This window comes from Phyllostomus hastatus, unplaced genomic scaffold (assembly GCF_019186645.2).
Source record: "Phyllostomus hastatus isolate PE091 unplaced genomic scaffold, TTU_PhHast_1.1 phas_contig_210, whole genome shotgun sequence".
In the NCBI taxonomy this organism is placed as follows: Eukaryota; Metazoa; Chordata; class Mammalia; order Chiroptera; family Phyllostomidae; genus Phyllostomus; species Phyllostomus hastatus.
The window spans coordinates 5,966,123-5,992,919 of record NW_025333737.1 but is presented as its reverse complement, the minus strand read 5'-3'; the positions used below and the strand labels follow the sequence as shown (position 1 = coordinate 5,992,919).

Sequence of the window (26,797 nt, the reverse complement as noted above, 5' to 3'; positions counted from 1 at the left end):
TACTCTTGGATATAGATCCTTGCCTTTCATGACTTTAAATACTTCTTTCCAGCCCTTCTGTAAGCAAGATAACTTTAGATAGCCCTCACCAACTTGGTTCAGTTGGTTGAGCCTCATCCTGCAAAGTGAAAGGTCACTGGTTTAATTCCTGGACAGGACACATGTTGTAGGCCAGTCCCCTTTGTTGAGGTGCCTGTGAAAGGCTGACTATGTGAACCCAGAAAAGCTGGTGTTTGTGCTGCCTGTCTGACCCAATAGCAGAGTCAGGGACTGAATCTTTACGGGCGCTTTACTCAGATGGCTTGCGATCTGAAAAGACAATGGGTTTGTACCCTAACAGACCATCTTCAAGTCCATTTTAAAATGGCCGTTTTTACAAGGAGAACAACGTGTAGGTAAGGGGATTGGAATTCAGGGAAAGGTTAATTGTATACAAAGCTGCAGCATTCTTTCATCTGTGCCCTGGGCGGTGGACATCTCACTCTGGAGTCCAATGGCTCAGATACCATCTTGATTGCTTGCAGTCCTCCAGAGGCACAAAGGTGGAATTGCGTATAGTCTCCTGGAGTCAGGGTGGGTCATACCTTCAGTTCCTGAAACTGTTGACAGGAGAGACTTGGTTCTTCTTGCTGACGCATGTAAAGAATTACATATCAGCAAATCCAGTAGTATGTAATCAGTTTATTAGTGGCTCGCTTTCATGGAAGAGAACAGTACTGGGCAGAGTAGGGGGTGAAAGGCAAAGTTTCAGAGCAAAGCAGGGTGAGAAAAGCAAGTGAGGCTGGAGACCAGGGTGGCAAGTCCCTGGGCAGCCTGAGGCCGGGTGTCCAGAGGCCCTGTGGCCGGAGGGCCAAGCATCCCCCAGAGAGAGAGAGCGAGTCCTTTGTTCTCCAGGCTTATATAGTTGGTGGGATAGGCGGTGGGGGGAGGGGGGAGTTACATATTGATTAACAGGTAAATGTGGTGCCAGCTTTCCTGGGGAAATGTAACTACCCAAATTTAGGGATGAATGGGGGTCTGTCAGTCCGAATTCTTATCTTCCTCTAGACTTCATTTGGTCATCCTGTTGTAAAACAAATACCTGACAGTTAATTAAAATTGAGGCACTTTCCAAAGTTATTTATGGGCTGTTTCTTTGGGTCCCGAGACCCTCTCCCACATTCAGGCCTTGGGATGAAAACAGAGTTTCAAGGCTTTCTTTCTTGTTAATATAGTGTTTCTTGTGATATTGGAACACCTAGCAATATTATCAGAATAGGCTTAGGACTGCTGAGTTAGCATGTGAGACTTGTCTCCTCCCTGCCTCGGTTTCTCTTTATTCTACCTACTTGGTAAAAGGCGTTCCCTGGCAACCAGGGTGCTAAATGCTGGCCAGTGACAGTATTGCAGTCTCAGAGTTCTTCCTATGCTGTCTCCTGCTTCAAAAGAACAGCTGTTTACTCACATTGATTACTAAGCTTATTAGCTATTGAAACTAAAATTTTTCCAACATTTGCGTCCCTCATCACATGGACGTTTCTCTCACACACTGATGTTCCTCTCCCTCTCTTTCTTCTCCAATTCCCCTCTCTCTAAAAATAATAAAATCCTTTAAACATTTTTAAAAAGATGATTTTAGATAGTTCCCAGTGCTCTACCAAAAACAAAAATGAAAAAGGTGATGGGACAATATAAGGATATCCGCTCTAGCCTCTTCTATTTAACACTTTACTGGTGGCCCAGCCAGGGTGATCAGGCAAGAAAAAGAAAAGGAATTCAGATTGGAAAGGAAGAAGTATAACTATCTCTATTCACAGATGGCTTGGTCTTATTATGGGTAGAACTGGGTCATTGCATCTCCCTCCCACACACAAAGAAAAATTAAGTTGAAGTACTAACCCCTGGTACCTCAGAATATGACCTTGTTTGGAGATAGAACCTTTACATAGGGACTCCAGCTAAGGTGAGGTCATTAAGGTGGATCCCGGTCCAGTGTGACTGATGTCTTTATAAAAAGAGGAAATTCGAACACAGAGATAATGCATGAAAGGAAGATAATGTAAAGAAACCTGGGAGGATCACTTCTGAAGGAACAAACCCTGCTGACACCTGGATTTTGGACTTCTAGCCTCTGGAGATGTGAGACAAAACATTTTGGTGCTTAAAAGCATTCAGTCTGTGGTACCTTGTTATGGCAGCCAGAGTTTAGAAAATCCTAAGGTATCCATTAAAAATATATAGAGCTAATAAGAGTTCAATAAGTTTCACAATACATGATCAAAATAAAAAAAAAATACTTCTATACCCTAGCAGCAAACAATCTGAAAATGAAAATGAGAAGACATTTCCATTTACAATAACATCAAAAAGAATAAAACAGGAACACAGTTAACAAAAGAAGTTCAAAATCAAAATATTGTTGTAAGAAGTTAAATCTCTAAATAAGTGAAAACAAAACAATGCTGAAATTAATAACTGTTCAATTAAATGGTCACAGTTTTAGGTCAACAAGCCACCTTCAACTCAATTTTGTGGTATTAAGAGTTAAAGAGCCAAGCATTTCAGTTTGAATGCCCTTTTGCCATTTACTAGCTATTTTACCACAGACAAAAGTAACTGGCCTCAGCTTACTCATCTATAAAGTGGGATAATAATAACATCTACCACCCTAGCTGATGTGGCTTAATTGGTTGGAGCATTGTCCTGTACATCAATAGGTTGGGGGTTGCCAGTCAGGGTACATACCTAGGTTGTGGATTCAGTACGGGAGGCAACCAATAGATGTTTCTCTTTCACACTGATGTTTCTCTCCTTCTCTTTTTTCCTTTCTCTCTAAAAATCAATATGCATGTTTTTAAAAATTAAAAAGAATAGCCCTGGCTGGTGTAGCTCAGTGGATTGAGCGCGGGCTGGAAACCAAAGTGTCCCAGGTTCGATTCCCAGCCAGGGTACATTCCTGGGTTGCAGGCCATAACCCCCAGCAACCACACATTGATGTTTCTCTCTCTCTCTCTCTCTCTCTCTCTCTCTATCTCTCTATCTCTCTCCCTCCCTCCCCTCTCTAAAAATAAATAAATAAAATCTTTAAAAAAAATTAAAAAGAATAATAACACCTACCTCCCGGGACTGTGAGAATTAAATGAGCATTTGCAAAGCATTCAAGAGTCCTCACACACAGCATATACTCAATAAATGTTAGCCATTATTTTTCTATGTAAAGTTTGTGGAAGGTATGTGTACTTTAATATCCTTAACATGGTGTAAGGTGAAATGTACAAGAAAATGATGGCGAGGAGTTGCAAAGTCTTTGATTCAGCAAACAGTTCCTGAGCACTGTAGGCCATAAGCCACGATACAGGATATAACAGTGAACAAGCTGACATTCTGGGGGAGGGGGCAGACAAACAATAAACAAATACATAATGTCAGGTATGATAAGTGTGATGAAGATAGGATATAGACTGATGGGATAGATGTATGGGGGATATGTTTTGCATAGGACAGTCAGAGAAAGTCTCTCTGAGGAGGTGACATTTGTGCAGAGAGCTGACTAATGTGAAGGAAGAAGACATGGAAATACCTGGGGACATTCCAGGTGGAGAGAAGAGCAAAGTAACAGCTGTTCAACTGGAAAAACATATTGGAGTTTTTGAGAAACACCAAGGAATGTGACCAGGCCAGAGTGAACAAGGGTGATGATGATGGGAAATAAAGTCAGAGGGGCAGATAGGCACTAGGTGAAGAAGGCCCCTGTATGCCACACTATTAGAGCCTTATTCTCAGGGCAATTTCTAAGGCCCAAGCAGGTGAGTACAACATAAAGTAACAGTTGAGAGTGTGAATTTGGGAGTCAGATACATATAGTTTGATCACTTATATTGACTGAACCTTGGTTTGCTCATCTATAAAATGAGGATAAACCCCTATGTTACAGAGTTGGTTCAGGGATAAGTGAAATAAAATAGGTAACTATCCTGACCATAGTTACAGCTAAATAAGTAGCAACTGTTAAACTATAAGTGCTATATTGATATTATTATTACTGTTGGTAGTTAATAGACCAATTTGCAAAGCCTAATGTCCCCAGATTATGTTCACAGACAGTCAAGATCGAGAGGCTAGTAATAACATTCCTAAGATCACCCTAACTGTCCACATTACTTCCTTGGAAATAATTACATTCTTCCCTTCCCCGTGTGCATGTCTTGGCTCTTCATTTGTGTTGCCAGCTCCTTTAGGACAAAAACTTAAACACTGAATTGTTTTTCTATATGTGTACATATTCTAATTCATTTTTTAAAGATTTTATTTATTTATTTTTAGAGAGAGAAGGGAGGGAGAAAGAGAGAGAGAGAAACATCAATGTGTGGTTGCTGGGGGTCATGGCCTGCAACCCAGACAAGTACCCTGACTGGGAATCAAACCTGCGACACTTTGGTTCGCAGCCTGCGCTCAATCCACTGAGCTACGCCAGCCAGGCAATTCATTCTTTTTAATAGCAATATAGTCTTTCGATATACATGTGTATTAGTTTCCTATTGCTGCTGTAACAAATCACCACAAACTTAGTGTCCTCAAACAACACAAAGGTATTATATTATAGTTATGGGGGTCAGAAGTTTAAAATGGGTAGGCAGGGCTGCATTTCTTCTGAAGGATCAGAGAGCCTTTTTTTGCCTCTTCTGGCTTCTGGAGGATGCATGAATTCCTTGCCTCGTGGTGCAAAATCGTGCCAGTCTCTGTGTTGGTATCAAAATTGTTTTTTCCTCTCTGATTTCCTAACTCCTTTTTGTAAAGATTCTTGTGGTTACATTGGGCACACTGGGATAATCCAAGATAATCTTCCCATTTCAAGATCTTTAATTAAATCATGCCTGCAAAAATTTCTTTTGCTATGTGAACTAACTCATTCTCAGGTTTCAGAAATTAGAATGTGAACATTTTTCAGGGGTCATCATTCTGCCCACAACCACATGTATCATAGCTCATTTAATCACTCCCCTATCGACCAACATTCAGAGTGTGTCTTGTTTTTCATCATTACAAACTGTGCTGCAAAGAATATGTGGACTCATATTTTCACACTTATGTGAGTGTAACTATTTGATGATGTCCTGGTGTTGCATTGATAGTCAAAATGCATGTGAATTTAAAATATTGGTAGTTTGGCCACTGTGGCTCCGTTGGTTGGAGTGTCATTCCGTGCACCAAAGTAGCAGGTTCAATTTCAAGTCAGGGTACATACCTAGGTTGCAGGTTTGGTCCTGATTGAGTCGTGTGTGTGTGTGTGTGTGTGTGTGTGTGTGGCAGAGGGAGTGTGCAGGAGGCAACCAATGGATGTTTTTCTCTCTCCCCTTTCCTGTTTCTCTCTGGGATCAATAAATATATCACCATATTTTTAAAGTATTGATAGTTATTTTCAAATCTTTCCAAAGCGTGTGCATTAATTTTACTACTATCAATTGTTTTGAGAGTGATCACTTCCTTATACATCCCAACAGAGTATTATCAAATTTTTAAATTTCTGCTAATTTGCTAGGTGAAAAGTAGTACAATATAGCATAATTTTATTTAAAGTTGAGTGGTTTATTTATGTACTTTTTTATTTCTTCTGTGAGCTACCCATTGTTTACTTTTGTTGTTAAAAGACAGCCCTTCATCCTTCATAAAGGTTGCAAATATTTCCCCTAGTTTGTTAATTAAGTTTTTGATTTGGACCCCACAAAAATGTCTAGTTTTTACGTAGTCAGATTTATTAACCTTTTCCTGTATGGCTTCTAAGTATTTCGTTATGTTTAGAAACGCGTTCTTCAAGCATTTAAAAAATTCTCCCGTTTTTACTTGTTTTCTTAAAGGGAGGGGCGTCATTTTTACTTTTGAAATCTTTGATCAAAATGGTGTATGTGACTGTGTTTGCACACCTGAAAGGAGGTAGGAGAGCAACTTTACCTTTTTCATGTGCCTAGCTGAAAGTCTATTAGACGTAGTGAAAGGAGAAAAGGGAGTTAAACCAGAACTGCTAGACATTGTTGTGAAAAGGTAATTTAGTATGCCCGCTAGCCCCCGCAGGAAGAAAAGCCTTTCCAGGTCAGCTCCCTCGCCTCCGAAACCAGCGGAACGCAGGTGCACGAGGGTCAGGGGCCGGACGAGCCCGGCCAGGAGTACTGTACGGCAGCGGGGGAGCGGTTTGCAGGGGACACAGGGCCTCCCGGAGGCCGCCGCGATGCTCCCCTCCTTGCAGGAATCGCTGGATGGGGAAGAAAAGGAGCTAGAGAGCAGCGAGGAGGGTGGCTCCGCAGAGGAGCGGAGAGTCGAGCCGCCGCCCAGCAGCCACTACTGTCTCTACAGCTACCGCGGAAGCAGGTGCAGCGTCCGGCGGCCCCTGTGGCCCCGCCCCGGCCCCGCCACGCACGGGCGGCCCGGACCCCTGGAGCCGCTGGGACGCCATCTTCTTTCCCAGCCGCGGGCTTTGGCCCGGCTCGCCTGCTCGCCTCGCGCCCTTCTTTCGGGCCCCCATCCGGGACCTAGGCCTAGTGCTCGCGAGCCTCTGCACTCCAACCAGCTCTGTCATTTCCTCATCCCCTTCTTATTATCCGCGTCCTTTGTTTAACCCAGTGCCTTGCGTGTTCAGTAAAGCCAGTTTCCGCCCCCCAGTCCTTCCTGTCCTGATCTCCCCACTTCCTTCCCTTTCCCCCACCCTTCCTCACCCCTCGGCCCCACCCTCTGGTTATCCGCTGTTCTTGCCTCCTCTTTTCTCCCCTCCCGGCTGACTTTCCTGGGGCCCTCTTGGCCTTCGATTTTTAGAGGAACCGTCCTTGACTCGCCTGGATATTTAATTTCCATTCCTCCATCCCTTATGTGGCTAGAGAGAGAAGGGGCTCTTTATCAGCACTGTTATATGGGTTTTCTCTGTCATGAAGATAGGCACTTCTCCCTTGCACAGCATTTTAATTTTTAGTCCCTACTCTGATGGCTGGGCGCCCCCTGTATTCCGTCAGAGTTGGAACCCATAACTGATACTGCTTTTGTGGTGTAGATTGGCACAGCAGCGAGGAGACAGTGATGGTGGAAGCCCAAGGGGCACAAATGCAGAAACTCCCTCTGGTGATGATTTCAGGTAAAAACAGCTTGAGCATAAACAGCTCACGCCTGGGCTGGGGCAAAACTAAAGTTTTGGTGCTTTGGCTTGTAGATGTCAATGGGTATCCACTCTCCACTCAGCTTTACTGGAGTCAAGCCATCAAGCCCACCTATTTCCTAGGAACCTCATCTTGTTGTCTTCATTAGCTCATCCATTCAAGGCCAGGACAGATCCAAATACGGATAGTGCCCAGGGTGATTAGCTAGAGACAATTATTCTAAGTTGTTGTTGTTGTTGTTTTAAGATTTTAGTTTTAGAGCAAGGGGAAGGGAAGGAGAAGGAGAAGTAGGGAAACATCAATGTGTGGTTGCCTTTCACCCGCCCTCCACTGGGGACCTGGCCTGTAACCCAGGCATGTGCCCTGACTGGGAATCCAATGGTTGATCCTTTGGTTTGCAGGCTGGTACTCAATCCACTGAGCCACACCAGCCAGGGCTGGCACAGGGTAGACATTTAATACATGTTTATTAAGGGAATGAATGAATGAACCTTAACACTTAATGCAAAGTAGAGATACTTAGTGATAAATATAAGGCTGAAATTATATGATGCTAGGGACCTGCTTCAAAATAAACCTGGAAGGTACAGACCAACATGGGGTACAGATGAAACAAGATTGGCCATAAACCAACAATCGTTAAAACTGGGTGATGAGTATATGCAAACTCATTATACTATTCTTTCTGTTTGTATATGTTTGAAATTATCCACAACATAAAACAAAAGGCCTTGAGAAGTATTGGGTTCATATTCTCTGTTGTGAAGTTTGATGATAGAAGACCTTTTCTTCCTGCATATTCAAATTATAGACTTTATATTTTAATCTAAACCAAACTAAAATTTTTACTTCTAGTTCATAAACAGTTGCTAAGCTAGAGTGGTTTATTCATGGGTAAGAGGTAGATGGAGGATAGAGGAAAAAAGAGAAGGCATAAAATAGTGACCTAGGAGAGTAAAAGAATGAGTGAACCAGGAAACGTAATTATAACTGGGCCCACTTGAGCCTAGTGATCATGAATTTAAGATGAGACTAGACACTGAATGTTTTTGTCCAACCAGATTCACTGCATAGATGCATGTGCAGAGTAGGTAGAGAGCTGGACTCACCAGGGCTGAAATTTTGCTAAGCAAGTACGGTGAGGTGAAAATAACAAAGAGTTGAATGAGAATGTGTGTGGGGCCCTGGCTGGTATGGCTCAGTTGGTTGGGCATCTTCCCACAAGCTGAAAGGTAGTGGGTTCAATTCCTAGTCAGGACACATGCCTAGGTTGTAGGTTCAATCCCTGGTCTGGGTACTTACAGAAGGCAGCCAATCAGTGTTTCTCTGTCTCATCAATGTTTCCCTCTCTTTCTCCCTTCCCCTAGAGAGAGAGAGAAAGAGGAAAAGAGAGAATGAATGTGTGCAGGGATCTGATTATAATGACTGACCATGGAATGTAAGCTGGGTAAAGAGGAGAGAACTGAGATGGGAAACTTGAGAGATGATGGAAAAAATGGTAAGGCCAGTGGATTGGGGGTCCCTACGGAGTCATAATAGTAGATGGAATGAGCTGGAAAGGTAGTATAATTTTAAACTGTTTGATGAGATAACTCACACTTGGTGACATACATTCCTAGAAGCCTCACCAACAGGAGTTAGATAGAAGGTTTTTTTCAAGTCCTTAAAGGGACTCTGGCTTTCAGTAATAACCTGTCTGACTTACGGGCTGTGAGTGCAGGAGTCCACTGGTAAGGACTGTGTGCCTTTCATTTTTCAAGCCTCTCCTTGGCTGATACTAATCTACCATTGGAAGTGGAGCCAGAGTTGCGCAGTTTCATTGCTAAGCGTCTTTCGAAAGGAGCAGTGTTTGAAGGACTGGGTAATGTTGCATCTGTGGAGCTGAGGTAAGTGTAAAATGTGCTGTGCCCTGAGTTTTTATTTCCGAGCTAAATATGAGAAGTGATGAGAAACTCCAAAAGATCAGCTCCCACTAGACCTACAAAATTCATCTTTGTTCTCTGCCACCCCAAGCACTGGGCCTTACACCTCAACATATGTGGAATGGAATTAATTGAATGTCAGAGACTTTGCCTCCTAAGTATGCTTATTTAGTCCTGTACTTCAAAGAAAAGAATTATTTACCAAAACTAAAGTCTCATACTGTATAGCTTGTAAAGTGCTTTCACAAAGTTTGATGCCATTTCCCCTCCAAAGGGGTGACAGAGTAGATACGCTCGAATTTTCAGATGAGGAAAGAAACTCAGAGTTGTTCATGTCACAAGGCTGGTCACATCCGACGGGCGTCCTCTGCTGAATTCAGCCATCTTCCTGTTACGCCCCTTGATTGTAGTTTACTTCAGACTATGGTGTTGGCATCAAGTCCCGCCACGAGTACAAGGCCGCAGGTCAAAGATGAGGCCACAGGATAAATGTGTCACACCTGCCTGGAGCTTCAGTGATTCGTGAAGTTTGGGGGAGGGAGAGAACATGCTTATATTCATGTAGACATGAATGTACTATGAGCAATAGTGAAATTTGCATGAATTTTTCATATAAAACAAGTGAACTCAGAAAAATTTAACTGAAGCCCATCAGAGTATACATTCATTTTCCTCTGCTATTACAAGTAAACCAAGGAGAAGTCTGGAAAGTTCTGACCTAGTTAGCAACATAGCAGTATTGCCAGATCAAGATGATGGGGGTTCAGAGAAGCCCACAAAATTAGATGCATGAGTTATCAGGCCAATACATTGTACCCTTTTCCTTCTTTTCCAGAATTCCAGGTTACCGGGTTGGTTGTTACTACTGCCTTTTCCAACAAGAAAAAGTGCTTCCTGAAACAGCAGCAGTGGACTCTGAACATAACCCTTCTGAGTACGTGGTCTGTTTTTTAGGAGGGTCTGAAAAAGGACTTGAGCTATATCCTTTTGTTGCCCTTCGAGGAGATCAGGAAGGAGATTGTGGGGAGGCAAGTGGAGGGTTATCACTGCCCAAGTCCAAGAAGCTTTCCTACCCCTATGCATTTACTTGAATTTCACACTGTCCTACAACCAGCTTGTCTTGGCTTGTTTTAATTAGAGTTTGTGTTATTTGCAAGATTTTCTATTCCCTGTTGAGAGATAAAACACTGTCTTGACTCATCCTTTATTCCTTAAGAGCATACTTTCAGGCTTGAATTGGACAAGTACATCCAAGGGCTGAAAAACAACATGAGCTGCGAGGTAAGATGATTGAGTCATTTGTTTTTTGTGACTGCAACAGTTAACGTACTATAACTGCTGTACTTGTCAGATCACACAGGGAGGCACAGCAACCCCTAAATTCTAAAGCGTGCTACTTTGAGGGCTAGTTGAAAGTAGGGAACATAGACCTGCAAGTGCTCTAAGTTCACCAGACTGCTTCTGATGTTTTGCATCTATGGAAAGTTCACCCAGTTAAGTTCAGTGTTATATGGTAGCATGCCCAGTGAGGAAGGGGGTGCTCTGCTCCTGACTTCTAGGCACACAAGCTTTATGTTATAGTCAGAACTGATGGTCCACCAAACCTGCAGCACCTGAGACATGCTATGCAATGGTATGACTGTCCTTGAACTCCACATCAGAGATTTTTAGAAATATTCCACTTCTTACTCATTGATCTTTCATGAGTTAGTATACCCATATCCATTAATTTATCCATACTTTTTTAAAACTGTGCATTCAGTTTGTAGTAGTTTTTAAAGTCATAACTCTTATAAATTTACTACCTATTAATAACTCCTTTTACCTATCATGCACTTACAAGACCCTGCAGGAAAGCCCGGGGGTGAGCGAGGGAACTGAGTCAAGGGCGAGCTGCTCTCCCAGACTGGAGCTATTCCACTAAGGCCCCAGAGAGCGGCACAGCCTGGGAAGCCAGAGGTGCTCGTGGCAGCATGGGCAACAACTGGAGTGGGCTTGACTGTTTTGATGAGTTAACTTGTATCCTTCCCTGTTCACATTTTGGGTGTGAATGAACGGTCTGTCCATGTTCCTTCAGTCATTCAGCCAGCACTTTATAAGCTAATACACAGGTGTTTCAGCCACTGCAGGTGCTGGGGAGAGAGGGTCACCAGAGTGTCCCCACTGAGCACGCAGTACACTGCGGGTACGTGGGCATGTAGTGCACTCCTCCCCGTGAGGAAAGAGCACAGAGCCCTATTCTGTCTCTCATTTTATACAGCGCGTTTCTTAGTTTTATATCACAATTCCTTTTTTATTTTTTGAGTTGAGGGTATTTGTGTACAAAAAGGAGGTATCTGTCCAGTTCTTTTCACTGTCAAGTATCAGGAAAAAAAATGTTAAGTCCACTAAGGTGAAGGCTTATGTTAAAGCAATGACATTCTCTCTTGATCTAGGAGAGGGGCCTGGAGAACCACATAAAGTCCTACCTGAGCAACTGGTTTGAGGATGTTGTGTGCCCAATCCAGAGGGTGGTTCTTCTCTTTCAGGAGAAGCTTACTTTTTTGCTACATGCTGTAAGTATTACCCAGACAAAAGGCAGTTCTTTAATTGAGAATCACTTGAGCAAAGGTTGGTTTAGTTAAAGACTTATTCATATTCTTTAACATTACTTTCCCCCCACCGAGGATTCATTCAAACTATGCTTGCAAATACTCCATTTACTCGGATCTAGAAAGTTACCTATTAAGGTGGAATTGCAAATAGTGAGTCTTCCTACTAGAATAAAATGTTTTAAAATAATTACTTTTAACCCTGGCTGGTGAGGCTTAGTGGACTGAGTGCCAGCTTGTGAACAGAAAGGTCACCAGTTCGATTCCCAGTCAGGGCACATGCCTGGATTGCAGGCCAGGTCCCCATTTGGGGGCGTGCAAGAGACAACCAATTGATATATCTCTTGCACATTGATGTTTCTTTCCGTCTCTTTCTCCTTCCCTCCCCCTCTCTCTAAAAACAAAATAAAATCTTTAAATAAAATAAAATATTTTTTTAAATGATCTGGGAGAGGTGTAATTTCTAAAATAATTTGAGGAAAACAAAATCTGAAGTGTTTTAACTATATAAAAATGTGCAGGTAAAAAAATGAAAATTTGCTAAAATATCCAGATCCCAGGGAAGGCTTGAGTGAGTAGCCAGGTTTTCATTAAAACTTGTGGTGGGTAGATACAGCTGAGACTGGGCGGTTCCATGAGACAAGGCGGGAAAGTTGGGGTTCAGACTGTCCGTGAGCAGCAGCTAACAAGGCTCTGGGGAGCGCCTGGGCCACACCCGCCCAGGAGGTCGTGGTCTGGGGGAAGGGGATGACTAGTCGCAAGTAGCTGCTCGATGCTCAGCAGGGACACCCAGAACACATGTATCAATTGGCCTTTATTTTTCTCTCCTAGGCTCTGAGTTATACTCCTGTTGAGGTTAGAGAATCAGATGAAAAAACAAAGAGGGACATTAACAGGTAAAGAATAGTTCTGCAAAGGGAGAAACTTTTATGCAGCAAGCCTGATATTTATGTTTAAAACTCCCTAGTGCAGGATGCATTTGCTTTCTCCCTCCCATCCTGCAATACTATTTGTGGAAAAGGACTATGTGTGTGGCAGGTTTCTGAGTGTGGCCAGTCTCCAAGGCCTTATTCATGAAGGCACCATGACGTCTCTGTGCATGGCCATGACAGAGGAGCAGCGTGAGTCGGTGGTCATTGACTGCAGCAGCTCCCAGCCTCAGCTCTACAATGCAGGTGAGTCACAGCCTCTGGAGCAGCCGTTCTGCGGCTCTTGTGAGTCTGTCTCTGTTTGTATACTCTGAACAAATGGTACCAAGTTATCCTTCCGACCCCAGACTCACTGCAAACAGTAGCAGTTCTAAAAACATGAAAAATCACATCATGCCTAGCAATTCCACTCCTCCGTATATAGAAGAACTCTTGTGTATTTATATAAGGAGACAAATACAAATGTGCTCATAAAGGCCTTGTTTGGAATAGCAAAGAATTGGAAGCAACTTAAATGCTTCCATCCTGTAGTGGAATACAGTATACTACTGAAAATGTATGGACTAGAGCTACATGTCTCCATATAGCTCACAAACATACTAGTGAAACAGCCATTAAAGAAAAATACATAGTTTTGACATATACAAAGTAATACTATGTGGGGCTTAGAGATAAGAGGGTATGTGGTAAGAGTTTAAAGAAATACTTGGGAACGATAATCTTTCCGGATGGGAAAGGAGGGGAAGGCAGTTGGGAAGCAGCACGTGGGGCATCAGCCATTGTGGTGTTGTTAGCCAGGTGGTGACTGCACTACTTTCTTAGACTGCTACAGAAGTCTTAAATAATTCATTATAAGTGTATATTTGTATACAAATACTGAATCCTTATGTTGTATACTTGGAATAATATAATGTTATGTGTCAGTTATACCTCAGTTTAAAATAAATAGAAAAAGAAAAGATGTCTGTGCTATATAGGATTTCATTTTTATTTAATATTTCTGAAATATTTTATAGGAAGCAACCGATTTTGTGAGGATTGGATGCAGGCTTTTTTGAATGGTGCTGAAGGAGGTAACCCTTTTCTTTTTCGACAAGTACTGGAGAACTTTAAACTAAAGGTAATTAATTGTCTATGCGCCAAGCACCACATTATAACTTTTGTCTGAATTTTAATTAGTATCAGTGACAGAGTAACAAATCTGCTTTGTAGCTGTGTTGTCTGTTTAAACAGGACGTTCTCAAAACTAGACTCCTCAGAAGGCATTTACTTTATTTATGTTTTTCAGTGGATTCTGCATACATATCATTGCATTTCCAGCTAGCTCAGATGACTGCCTGCTTCTGTCTCAGGGGTAGCCACCTCATAATCTGTGACACATCTCAGTTGGAAAGTACACACCAAAAAGTGGTTTAGAGCCTGAGAGTTCAAATTTCCAGTGGGGAGGAGTGTTGTCACCTTATTTAGGAGATTTTTAAAGTATTTTTACTTTATATGAGAGATTTTGTTTTACCAAGGGCACAGCATATTAGTGATGAAAATGATAGAAATATTTAAAATAAAAAGCTAACATTTCAACAACATATGTTTTGAGTCGGATAGGAAACGTATTTCAGGCTTCATTATCATCTCACTAAGCACATATCTAATTGGGTAATTTTTTTCTAGGCCATACAAGACACAAATAACTTGAAGAGATTTATCCGACAGGCGGAAATGAACCATTATGCTTTGTTTAAATGTTACATGTTCCTAAAGAACTGTGGGAGTGGGGATGTCCTTCTGAAGATTGTTAAAGTGGAGCACGAAGAGATGCCTGAAGCCAAAAACGTGGTGGCCGTCCTCGAAGAATTTATGGAAGAAGCTCCTGCCCAGAGTTCCTGATCACGTTTGAGATAACTGTATTGTGAAGCTGTGGACTCCAGTGCTGGTGTTTGGCATTACAATGGTGGTAATTTGTCATACATAGGATTGCTATTTAAGGTGATTTGAAATACATTCTAGATTTTTTATGTTGCACTTTTAAAATTTAGCTTAATTAGACGTGAAAATCTGAGGAATGTCTTGAGTCCAGGTAGATATATGTTAAGAGTTACAGAATTTTAGTACATTGCTGGTCCCATAAATTCTAGACTTCAGGGAGCTGTTGCTTAAAAAACTACAGAGGTGATTTAGTGGCTTCTCTCAGGAGTTTGCTGCAGTATTTGGCAATCTTTGCTCTCAGAAAAGTCCTAATACTTCTTTCTCAAAGTGTACTCCTAGTCCAAGGACAGCTTAGCACCACGCCATCGTCTCCAAGACAGACCTGCGCATCCTGGGAGTGCTTGATAGACTTCTGTCTGACTGATAACAGCATGGGTGATGAAGCCAGCTTTTAAGTCAATATGCACATAAATCGTGAGTGGTAAGAAAACAGATGAGCTTAACTACAGATGAGAAAACTACATGCACTAGCTTCAAGAAAAAATATCTCTGATGGAAAGCTACTGGGGAAGTGGCCCCCATCACTTCTTGTCTCTTCATTTGTTCACAGGTATTAGCTAAGATCCTGTATTTTCTTTTACATGAAAATGGTGGAGTTTGTAAAGAGTGTTGAAAAAGAAAAAACAAAGTACATACATTTTACAAGTGAATAATAACATAAAGAACACATTCAGGTCGTTTATATCAGAGTCACTCATTGCTCTTAGTAGGTTTTGTACTTGGTTTACTAGCCTCACATCGTGATGCTCTGAACCTGTTGGAAGTGCCCTCAGCTAGAGGCATTTCCAGTTCCCATGAAAGACTACAGCTACACACGGGACTGCTGTCTGCTGCACAGCCTTTAATAAATCCATTTGATAATGATTTTTGTTTAGAAGATCAGAAGTCTTGTGTTCTCACTGCCCTCAGGATGCTTGGAGGAACAGGGGTCATAAAAACCCTCTCCTAAACTCAAATTCACATTAAGTGCTGAGTTTTAACTTCCATAATGACTGGCAGCAGCCTGCTTTGTCTTCTGCAGAAGTCGGGGGGCATGACTCACCAAGCCATTTCTTTTCCTTTAATGAGAAATACAATTCAGGGTCTTCACAAAGGCTTTCATATGGTTTTAAACTTTAATAACTTGGATTGTAGGCAGTGCTGAAAAAAAATCCAAGTAGCATTAAATTCAGAATGACCATGGGAAGTAAACAATTTTATGGCACTTCTCTTGAATACAACTTTTTCTAATGTACTGGTTGCCCACTTGGAAATTAATTTTTTAAATAACACTTAAGACATCAACATTTTGAGTCTGTAAAACATTTTTCATTTTCCAATTCACACGTCATTCAAGATTTCATGTTGTAAATGGCATTTAGAAGCAAATGTATTATCTGCTTCAAGTCATTTATTAATATAGTCAAGGTATAATTATCTGTTCTTTATGTGTACTTTTATATATATTATGTGATGTAGGCACACTACATACACAGTTGTGTACAATACAGTCTTATGTTAAAAGTCTGTGACAAACTGTATATCACTAGTGTAGACAAGGAAAATGGTGACATGGAATCGGATGTCCCGTTGGCCACGAGAAGTTCAAAGAGCTCGTGACCAGAAACCTGTACTGTACTCAAATCTTAATAAGCTAATGTATTAATTTTAGTTTTAAGAAGGGTTTGCTCCATGTGGAATACATGTAGGTGTGTGCTGCACACACATAGGAAATTGTTATGCATCAAAATGGTTTATCTGTAATTACATTTGTAATAATAATAATAATAATAATAATAATAATAAAACAGCTTCTCATTAACACAGTCATTTTTATTTAATGAGCTCAATTCTCAGGTCTGACATTGTATTAATTCACAAGTTTATGGGGAAATTGTCATTGTTGTGCTAAGGAATTTGTTGAAGAAAATCAGATCACCTGCTGGAATACATCTTTCCGCACCTTGTGAGAGGCCTCAGGCAGGGTGTCGGAGCCGGTTCCACCACAGTGTTATATTCATTGTCCCGCCAAGTTACACCTGCAGAACTCAGTAACCCAGGTCACTTCCCTTCACTCCCACTCACTATGAACCAGGACAGAAGGCCTGTCCTCTACCAGAGGATCCCCTATACCAGGTGCCAGAAGAGCCTGCAGGCTCCTTGGAAATACGGTTCAGTGACTCGGTCCAGGACTTTCCTAATCCTGTGTGTCTTCTCGGCTGTGGAAACCCTGCTGGCTTCCACAGGGCCGTCCCACGTGCAGGTCTACGAAGGCAGCTCCAGTCCTGTAACTGCTCAACTTCCTACATGTGACGTACACACTGAGTCTCTCTGAGTTGGCATGAGTGCTAGACTTGAGATCAGGGGCGGGGAGAAGTGATAGGGAGCAGTAATGAATTGACAGTGGTGGGTTTTCTTGTAAACTACTTCTAAGAGGGCAAAGGGGAGCTTCCATTAGGTGAGCGCTGAGTGAGGTTCCCAGGTTCATTACTGTCACTGGATGGCCCCATTGCAGGGAGCCTGGGTCTTTACACACACTCCCTGACACTTCTACAAACTCAGCGTCCTTGAAGTCCTGTACGAACACCTGGGGGCTGACAGGATGAATTCTGGGACGAGGCACTTTGGGGTATGAATCTAGCCATGCCATACGCCACCAGGAAGGAACTACATTTCCCCGAGTCTTTCCCTCATGGTAAACATGGAGACATTTCTATCCACTTCACACCAAGTAGCTGTGCAATGAAGAGAAATAATTTATTGAAAATGTTTCATCCAGTGCCTAGCACATACTCAGTAGATTGTGTTCATATTATTGATAAACATCTTATTGGAAGAATGAGAGTCTGGTAGAAGGGAGGCATCAGAAAAGTGGTAAGATGCCAAAGACAAAACTAAACAGCTTTTGTCTGTGCAGGGAACTTGCTTTTCACTGCCTCGGGTATGGGGCCCAGGACCGACCCACGTGCTCACACGAGCCCAGCTACCTTGACAGAGGAGTCCGTGCACCCCAAACAGAAGTGGATTCTTTGACGTCAGCCTGGTCTGTACTCTGCGTGACTTCAACATTTAGAAATATTTTAAAATGACACTCAGGAAACTGATCGGAAAAAACATTACGGGAAACAACTCCCATGCTGAATTTAACAGGGTAGCTGAATCCTCGAACGAAATTTAATGGTTAGGAACAGCAAAACTGGATACACTGCCATTAGCTTAGAAAAACTGGTGAAAACAATTCACTTGCTCTGCGCATCTGTTAGGAAGGATAGGTAGTAAACTACGGCTGGGAGGAGGAGGGAGACAGATCTCACCCTCTGCATTGATTCAGCAGTCGTGAGCCTGGTCCCAGAAGATTGCCAGGCGTTCTGAACATTGCAAGCGGAACTATGTTAATGCAAGAGGCAGGGAGCCTTTGAAATTCTGTGTGTATCGCTTCCATGGGAAAGGAAGCCTCGATAGCAATTTCGCTAGCTGAGAAAGAAAGCCTTTATAACTGTATATTAATCACAAGGTCTGGAGGGGGAATAGGAGGAGAACCCAGAAGCTGACTAAAGTATATGAGGTCGGTCCAGAAAGTATCCAGCCACATAATGTGAAAAATAGGGACATTTACTAAAGGAGATTCAAGATACAAGAAACTTTGTACATAGGACAATGACGCCTCAGTCCCCTCCAAAGTAGGCACCTTGGGACCTCACGCAGTTCTCCCAGGATCATTAGCGATTGCAATACAATGTTCCTTCTGCTCTGGTAGCAGAAGCCATGGAACAAATTTTGCCACAACATGTTTCATGCCAAGATCCAGCATCAGAATCTGACACAGTACATTTTGGAACCCCTAGATCAGCCTCTAGTTCTCACACTGTCAGTCGCTGATCTTTGTTGATTGCAGACTGTACACGTTCAACATTCTCAGGTGTTCTGCTTGTTGCAGACCTTCCAGAACGTGGATCACTTTCAACAGGTTCTCGACCATCTTTGAAGCATTTGTGACACACTTTTATCAGCACTGCACTCATTGCATGGTCCCTGAAAGCCTTTTGAGTCATCTGAATAGCTTCCATAGAGGAATGCTCAAGGTTAATACAAAATTTGATGCAATTTGTTGCTCTACTTGCTCATTTTGAATGTGATGGCCACGCAGTAGACATGCTCACTCAACAGTGTCTGCTGCCCCCCCAGTGACTAGAACAGTGAAGTCATCATTGTTCACACATGCGCATTCCAGTTCACTCTCCTTGGCTGCCAGGTTACATCAATGTTGTGCAAACCATTCTTGTTCTATTAACAATGGCTGGACTTTTTCTGCACAGACCTCATATAACTTCTGGAATTCCAATAATCAGGGCATTCAGATTAGCTGGGTGCCCACTTGTAGCCTTGGCTCAAGTGTATGGAACAGACTTACTAACAGACTTACTAACAACTTTATTTTCTCTATACGTGGGGGATTCAGACTAGATGGGTGGCTGCCTATAGTTTCACACTCCAGTGTATTTCATAAACTTGCTATCTCATTCCATTATTCTCTTTCACCTGAATTGTCTTGTGAACAGAGGATGGAAATCCCCCTGACTCAGGTCTGCCTGGTAACACAATCCACTCAAAACCCATTTGATTATTAAACTTACCAAGCACCAGACTTTAACATTTATGCTCCTTTCATTTTCCCCTTTTGTGAACTGACCGTACCCTTTTACTCTGAGAACATTCCCATTCCTTCCTCAAGATCAGGGTGTTGCCAGTCCCCAGCAAGACTGGAAGACTAGGCTACTAGAGAAAGAAGGAAGTGCCTAAGAAATGTCAAATAAAAGTAGTCAAAATATTAATCTCTCATCGGGGTATAATGTAAGAGCGGAAGGGGGAGGCGGGGCACCCACCAACAGCTGGCATGAGGTTCCTGACCTGAAGCTTTGGATCCATGTCCTTATTCACAGCCAGCTCCCCAGCCCCCAATTGTACATAAAACTATCTATCTGTATTTTTATGGGAAGAGAAATCACAGCTGTCGTCAACCACTCAAAAGAGTTCATTAATTCGGGAAAGGTTAAGAACCACCAAGCCAGAAATACCGGTAATCAAGAAACAACAGCTGATCTGTGTGATATAAATCACAGAGCCACCACCACGGCAGCCCGCCCCTCCCCCACCCTGACCCAGCCCAAGATGAAACATAAGCCCTTCAGGTCACTTTCTGAATCACGGATGGCTTAAAAAAAATCTTTAATGGAATCTGTGCTCAAATAATGTTACAACAAAAATATACAGAATGTACACAATACAAAAATATTTAGAAACAAACACTGTAGCTTGTGTTTTGTTGTTGCTGTTGTTTTGTTTTCCACTTAAGTCCTCGGTGGACAGGGGGTCAGAGTTCAGTGTTGGGCACTGGTTTTTAAGGCAGAGGAGTACCGGGGCTTTCCAGCCGGCCCTGGGAGCAGCATGAATCCAGGAAAGGGCTTCCGCTGTGCCCGGGGAACCTGCATTGTTTGCAAATGAAATTGGACACTGGGGAAAGATTTGGGCTCAGTGAGCAATGATTCTCCTAATCCTCTGGGCCAGAATAGTTCTCATGGAAATTGAGAGTCCTATTAGTTGGCAAAAGCGCCTCATTAGGGAGCTTTTCCTAATTAAAAAACGAATGATTAATGGTGTCATTAAAGCGAAATGTCTCCTTTGAAGGTTTGTTTTCCTTTCCCCAGTTTCTGTGATTCTTCTTCAAGTGGGTGAGTCTGTGGCTGCTGTTTGGGGAATCCCCAGGTTTCAATGTCTGTTGTGCAGGTGGAAATCCGTCCTCACGCCACGGCCCGAAGAGACACTACCCTCAGTTTTTTGGCACACGGGCCAGGCGGCCCACAGGGGAAGAGGGAGGAGAGGTGACAGGGACGTGTTGCTGGTAGGGTGCTGGGAGCCAGGGAGGGAAGGGACCCGCTGAGGGTCCTACACCCAAAAGTAAACCTTTCTTACCAGACAACCGGCTCTGGCTCTGGGTTAGAGACCTGGGAGGTGTGACGTGACTGTTGTCACCCCTGGATGGCCCTGCTTAGAAGTGATGGCTGGAAGCGATGGTGGAGATGGCTGTTAAGCAGACCAAAGAACTTCTGAGGTGCCTCTGGGCCCTCAGCTGATGGAGCAGCTGCCGCTCAGCTGGGCTGGGCCCACAGTGTAGAGGAGGCTCTCAGCATGCTTCGAGGACAGACGGAACAGGATGGGATCTCCACCTCAGGCAGTTCACGCTCCCATCCTAAGCCCCGAGGGAACTGCAAGCTTCTGAGGTTTTTCCAGAATCTTCTAGCTCATAGTCATTTCAGCCCTGAGAGAGGAAGGCCCCTCTCCAGGCCATAGCAGACAAAGGCAGGGGGAGGAGTGGCTCTGGTCCCTCCATCTACAAGCCAGAAGCTCAGGTGCCGGGAGAGGATCTGGAGGAGAAGCCCTGCTTCCCAGAGGGTGGTACGTGCCCCTGCCCCCAGGAAGGGACAGCACCTCTCAGGTTCAGCAGTACCTGTGCCCCCCCTCCAAGGCCCCCTTCTCTACCGTCACACCAGTCTTGTCAGCCCTCAGTTCCAACCCAGATTCTTCTCCCCCAAGAAGCTGACATTTCCAGCTACACCTTTCTCTCAGGAGGGCAGAGAGTGGCTGGCAGGACCCAGACAAGGTGCCTCAGGGCAGCGCAGCGCAGCTCAGCCACAGACCTGCGCCCCCAGGCTGGCAGTCCTCGGCAGAGTTGGCACAAGGGCGGCATGACCTTGTGAGCCATGTGTGGGGACCAGGACAGTCTGTTTAGCAGTGGGCAAAGATGGGGAAGGGCTGGGCAGAGCCCAGGGCTGCCTGTGGGTGTCCTGCGTAGAAAGACTCTGACCATTTATGTGATCCCTGGGGACAGGAAGCCATGGTAGCCCAAGACCACCAAATGCCTGGCCTGGCCCGGCCCAGCTGACTTTGAACCTCGGTGCATGTATGGTTCTAAAGGGCAAGTGGCTGGCGGAAGACAGTTCCTACACTCCTGTGCTCTTGTTCCCGCATGGATTCAGCCTTGGGCTCTTCCTCCCTCTGGGCTGTCAGTTCTTGGGAGTTCCAAGAACAGTACAAAGGGCATGACATTTTGTCCAAGGCCATCCTGTCCACCCTGCCCTCGGGCCTGCACTGGCTCCTGCTGGGAGGTCAGCCCCTTGTGAAGTGGGGGTGGGGATGGACGCCATCATCTCCCAGTTCCCTCCCAGGATTCTCCGAGCCTCCAGGCTGCCCTCACCTCTGCCTCTCATCCACGCACCCAAGGATTCTTCTCTAGAAGCAGTTTTCCACCTGAATCGGAACTCCTTTGGCTGCAACCTCCTGACCTCTGAACTCAAAAGGACACATGGCCTCAATATTCCTGCCCCAGCCTCTCTTGCACCCCCAAAGCTCCTTCCCTTCAAAGGGAAACAGAATGGAGGCCACTCCAGAGGGAGCCACAGTGGAACTTGGCAAAGGCGAGGAAAACCTCAGCATCTGGGGGGCCCCCGGAAGCACGGAGGCTGCCCGCCCCCACAGTCAGTGAGTCTCAGGGAGAGGTCTGTAAGGGACGGGGACGGGGGGGCGGGGGGGGGCAGGGGATGGAAAACAAGAGGCGAGCGCTGCTAAAAGCAAGGATCCTCAGGAGCCACGTATGCCTCTCAGCCCCTTCCTTCCTCTCAGACCCTCCACATGTGCCCACTGCTCTGCAAGCCTTCCTCTGCTGTCTCCATCTCCCCCACATTGTCTTTCCCATCACCCCTGCTTCTTCACCCACCAAACCATGTGCACACACCTCAGAACGCTGTCTCCCAGCCAAAAGACAGGCACAGTAGGAGGGGAGGAAAGGACGCTGACAACAAGGCCAGGAATGGGACGCCGAGGCGCAGGTGTGAGATGTCAGCATCCTGGGAGAGAGGGAGGGAGAAGCCCAGAGTAGGGCCTTCTCCAGGGTGGAGCTTAGGACGAACTCCCTCTTGCTTAGGTTCATTTGCTGGGTACCCCAGGGCAAGGGTAGTGCCTGGACTTACAGAATCTCCCTCCTCCGCCCACCCAGGCACTACAGCCCATGCCCCAGTGCCCACTGCCAGGCACAGGACGGCACCCTGGGCTCCCCGGGGACAAAGCCAACAGGCCCTCCTCCACCCCGGAACTCCCAAGCCAACAGCGGTAGAGGGAACATTTCCTGGCCTGCCATTGTCTCTGGGCTGGACAAGGGCCTGCCTGGCTACCATCCCCTCAGGCCTTCCTTACACTCTTGCGGTCTCTCGGGGTAGAGGATGAGGCTGCCGCCCAATCTGTGACAAGGGAGGGGGCTACTGAACACATGGGACCAGCCAGCTCGAGAGAACGGCCACTCCACCCACCCCAGGCCTTTGCTGGCCCGATGTCTTCAGAAGAATCTAGAAAAACAACAGTAGCTGTGTCCAACTCCTCCAGCAGGTGGCTTTCAGAAAAGAACCTCCACTCTCCGTCCAAGTCTGAACACACAGCTGACCACAGCCCATCACCTCTCGGCCTCTCCTCCCCGGCCTTGCGGAGCCGGTGACGAGAAGATAGAACACAGATGCTCCTTTCTGATGCTGCTCCTCCTTCCCCTCCTGGCCCTCGGTCCTCCAGCCCTTCAGGGCGGCGGCGGCAGCTTTAAGTCCAGCAGGCTGTAGGCAAAGATATTCCAGAAGACAGCAAACAGCACGAAGATGCTGTACATGGCCACAAAAATCCACCACAGCGACTGGTCCTGGAGCCTCTGCTCATAGTTCCTCAGGACCACCACGCCCAGGGTGATGCCCACGGCCACGCCACCCAAGTGTGCCACGAAGCTTGGGTGCGGGCAGGGTGGATAGGCCGACGGGTGGAACCGGAGCCACACGGCCCGCCCGAACTCCATGCTCACTGAAAGGGGAGGAAGCACAGAGAAGTCACAGGAGGGGCCACGGGGCAGGAGCTGAGGCAGAGGCCTTACACCCCAGCCATCCAGCCAGCCATCCACCCACCAGACACCCACCCTCCCATAAACCCATTCACTGCAGACCAAGCTCTGTTGATTCTGTGTGCTGCAGACGTAGCAGAGAAGAAGGCAGACACACCTCTCTTCTCCCAGAGCTTATACTGTAGCGTCTGGCAATCAACCAGCACACACGTACATACATATCACTGCAGTACGAGAAATCCCCTGGGAAACAAAAAAGAGGTGATTTAAAGTCCATGCTGGGTGTCAGTAGGGGCATTCTTCAGTTTAGGGAATCAGGCAAGATCTCCCTGAAGAGGTTACATTTGAGCTGAGATGTGACTATCCAGAGAGGACCCTAGGGAGAGAGCTTCAGGCAGGGGACGGACCGCACAGAAGCCCAAAGGCTCTCGCGCCCTTGCTGTCACGTGTCCTGAAGGCTCAGTCTCCCCACCTTTGTAAAGTTGCAGCTTCTGTGTGCTGGGCTGCACTGCTGGGACATGAGTAACAACTCAAGGTGCTAGCGCTTTACAGTGTATAAAGTGTTTTCATGTATTATTTCAAAACTCTTAGGGAACCCTCGGAGCCAGTGCTTTTGTGGTTGGAAGGAAGGGATGGCGGGGGAGAAGGGCAAAGAAGGAATGGAAGTAAACAGTCTCGACAAAGCGCTGGAATCTCTCTTTACAGACTCTAAAATGCCCCCACACACTCTCCAGTCCAGCCTTCCTGCAGGAACTTCTTGGACTGGCCAATCCAATGGGGATGAACTCTCTTGAAAGATAGGTGCCTGGAAACTGCCATTTCAGTTACCTACCTACCTACCCAAGGACACAGAGGGCAGGTACTCTTACCCCCATTTTACAGATGAAGAGACCAAGGCAAATCTGACAGACTGAAACAATGAAACAATGCCCTGTAAGGGGACTTTTGTTCTTCCTCAGTTACCGTTTATTTAACCAGTGCAACTCTCTCCATCCTAACCACCACAGGGGTGCCAGCACCTTTCTGGCACAGGCCCTGCAACTCCAAGGATGGCCAATAGATGGCGGAAAAGGAGCAGCCAAGGACAGACGCTGTGTCCTGCCCCCCATTACTCCCCAGGCCTTGGGTTCCACAAGGGGGATGTGAAAGACTTCCAAAACAGCATTTGGTTTTTATGATGCTTAGATGCTTTTTTAAAGTTTATTAATTTTAAAGAGAGAGGAAAGGGGGGAGAGAAAAAGAGCGAAAGACAGCGAGAGAGAGACAGAGAGACATGGATTTGTTGTTCCACTTATTTATGCATTCACTGGTTGATTCTTGTGCCTTTACTGGGGATCAAACCCACGACCTTGGCATATCAGGACGATGCTCTAACCAACTGAGCAACACAGCCAGGGCCTAGAGTTGATTAGTTTTTTTAAACAGTGGGACTAATGCTTTTCTTCTCTTCCTCACAAACAGACAAACTCAGAGTCTGAGCAGACTGGGAAGCTATGTGCACCCCTCCCCTCCCCCACTCACCCCTTGCTTTTCCCTTCTGTCCCGTCACTGCCCTGGCTCAAAGAGCCTGTGAGCTTTAAAGCTTAAGTTCCTCTGGAAGTAGAGATCCTCCAACAGGAAGCTAAGATCAGAGAGTGCCAGTGTGAATGAATTGAGGATGTCGTTGTGGTAAATGCAGTGGATCCCACACAGGCCCCCTCCATCCCACCAGGTTTCTGGCTGTCTTCCTCTTCTTCACGTAGTAGGTGGCTGGCCCTCCAGTGTCAGTCAAGGTGCTCCTGCCCAGCCTGGCTAAAGTGTGGGGCATTAGAAATGGCACAGGTTGCCTCCAAATTCGGCTCTGTCACCTCTAGCTGGGGGTCCCAGGGCAAGGAACTTCTCTCTCTGAGCCCCGACTACCTATCTGAAAATGAAGCCAAATAGTAACACTTCCATAGCTGTGTCCTCAGCACTGAAGGACAGACGTGTTCCCTTTTCTCCCTTCCTGTCTCCCTCATTTCTGTGCAGACTATTACTTTTTTCTACCTCAGGGTGAGCCTCTTGGTCTCTAGTCTCAGCCCCGAATACTCAACTCCTTCTCCGCACTGAGCCTGGCTGGTCTCCTAAAACCCAAAGCTGGACGATGGCAGTGGAGGCAGACACGGCTCACCTCTTCACAAAGCCGCATCAAAATTACAACTAAAATATGAAACAAACATCACTCGGAACCATCAAAAATCAAGTTGAATGGAAGTCTGACAACTATGGAATTAAAGAAACCACATCCTTCTAGACTGGTAAGGGGCACAGAAGCAGAACTGGCTGGTCCCACACCCACGTGTGGCAGATAAAATTCAAGAGGGATATCTCAGGAGTGGAGTCCTAGTCCCACACCAGGGCCCCCCAGCCCAGGGTTCCAGTGCAAGGAAGGTAAGTCCCCACAACCTCTGGCTGCAAAAACCAGCGGGGATTGAGTCAGTGGAAGAAAGTTTTGGAGCCCCAAGCAATTCCTCTTAAAGAACCCACAGACAGACTTACCTATTCAGACACACTCCCTCTGAGCTCCAGCACCAGAGTGGCAGCTTGGAAGGCACCAGTGCCATGCTGGGAGAGACTGAGGTGACTAGCATCAAGGTGAGCAGAGGCCATTGTCCCTCTTCTGGGCCCTCTCCACATAAAGTGATGGAGCTGGTAAGCTGGTGCCATATCTGAGACTCCATCAACCTTGCTAACACTATTTGACCTGCCTTGGAGATCCCCAGAGATTCTGCCCCAACCAGCTTCCAGGCCCACCCAAGCTGCTTTTCCTTACTAATGGCTGGTCCTGGCTCCTGCTGCACAGCTTCCTAAATCCTCTCAAACAAGCAACAGCTGGCCTCAGGGAGCTCCAGGCCTGGCACTAGCTGCAGCCAGCCTGGATTCACAGCTTGGCTTCATGTGGGAATCTCTGAGCCCAGCACAAGTAGCAGCCATCTCAGATTGCTTTATAGCTCCGGCAGGGTAGCCCCAAGTAAAGCACAGGTGGGGGCTGACCTTGGCCTGCACCACCCAGGAAACTGCAGGGCCAGCGCACCCAGTAGACAGCTACGGACCAGGTCAAAGCACCACCACCCTGCCCCTGCACAGCTGGTCCTCCACGGAGGGCAGAGGTTGGTGGTAAGTGGTCAATCCTTGCAGCTGACTGGCCTGGGTAAATCCCTCCCACTGACCTGCCAACAGCAACCAAGGCTCAACTATAAGAGGAGGGTGTACTCAGCCCACACAAAGGATGCACCTCGAGTACCCAACTTGGGTGATAGGGGTGGCTGTGCCACTGGACCCAACAGGACACCTGCTATATTAGGCCACACTATCAAGACACGGAGTCAAA

General features: G+C 45.6%; 2 protein-coding genes across 5 annotated transcripts in view; one reads left to right on the top strand and one right to left on the bottom strand.

Annotated features, from left to right (window-relative positions):
* Window positions 1–6,161: 6,161 nt before the first annotated feature.
* On the top strand, window positions 6,162–16,344 carry CUNH17orf75 (chromosome unknown C17orf75 homolog). Its single transcript, XM_045837273.1, has 10 exons — window positions 6,162–6,342; window positions 7,016–7,096; window positions 8,879–9,004; window positions 9,876–10,019; window positions 10,264–10,321; window positions 11,476–11,595; window positions 12,463–12,527; window positions 12,670–12,806; window positions 13,577–13,680; window positions 14,229–16,344. The coding sequence occupies exons 1-10, from the start codon at window positions 6,203–6,205 to the stop codon at window positions 14,442–14,444; spliced, it is 1,191 nt and encodes a 396-aa protein (XP_045693229.1). The 5' UTR covers window positions 6,162–6,202; the 3' UTR covers window positions 14,445–16,344.
* Window positions 16,345–19,664: 3,320 nt separating this feature from the next.
* The window catches only part of RHBDL3 (rhomboid like 3), a 48,529-nt gene continuing 41,396 nt past the window's right edge, over window positions 19,665–26,797 (bottom strand). For 3 of the 4 annotated variants that reach the window (XM_045837480.1, XM_045837481.1, XM_045837483.1), the window contains one exon: window positions 19,665–23,411. In XM_045837480.1, coding sequence (XP_045693436.1) covers window positions 23,140–23,411 — 272 coding nt within the window. In that variant the 3' untranslated portion in view covers window positions 19,665–23,139. The remainder of the gene's footprint in view (window positions 23,412–26,797) is intronic. The other variant, XR_006785474.1, reaches the window with a different exon arrangement.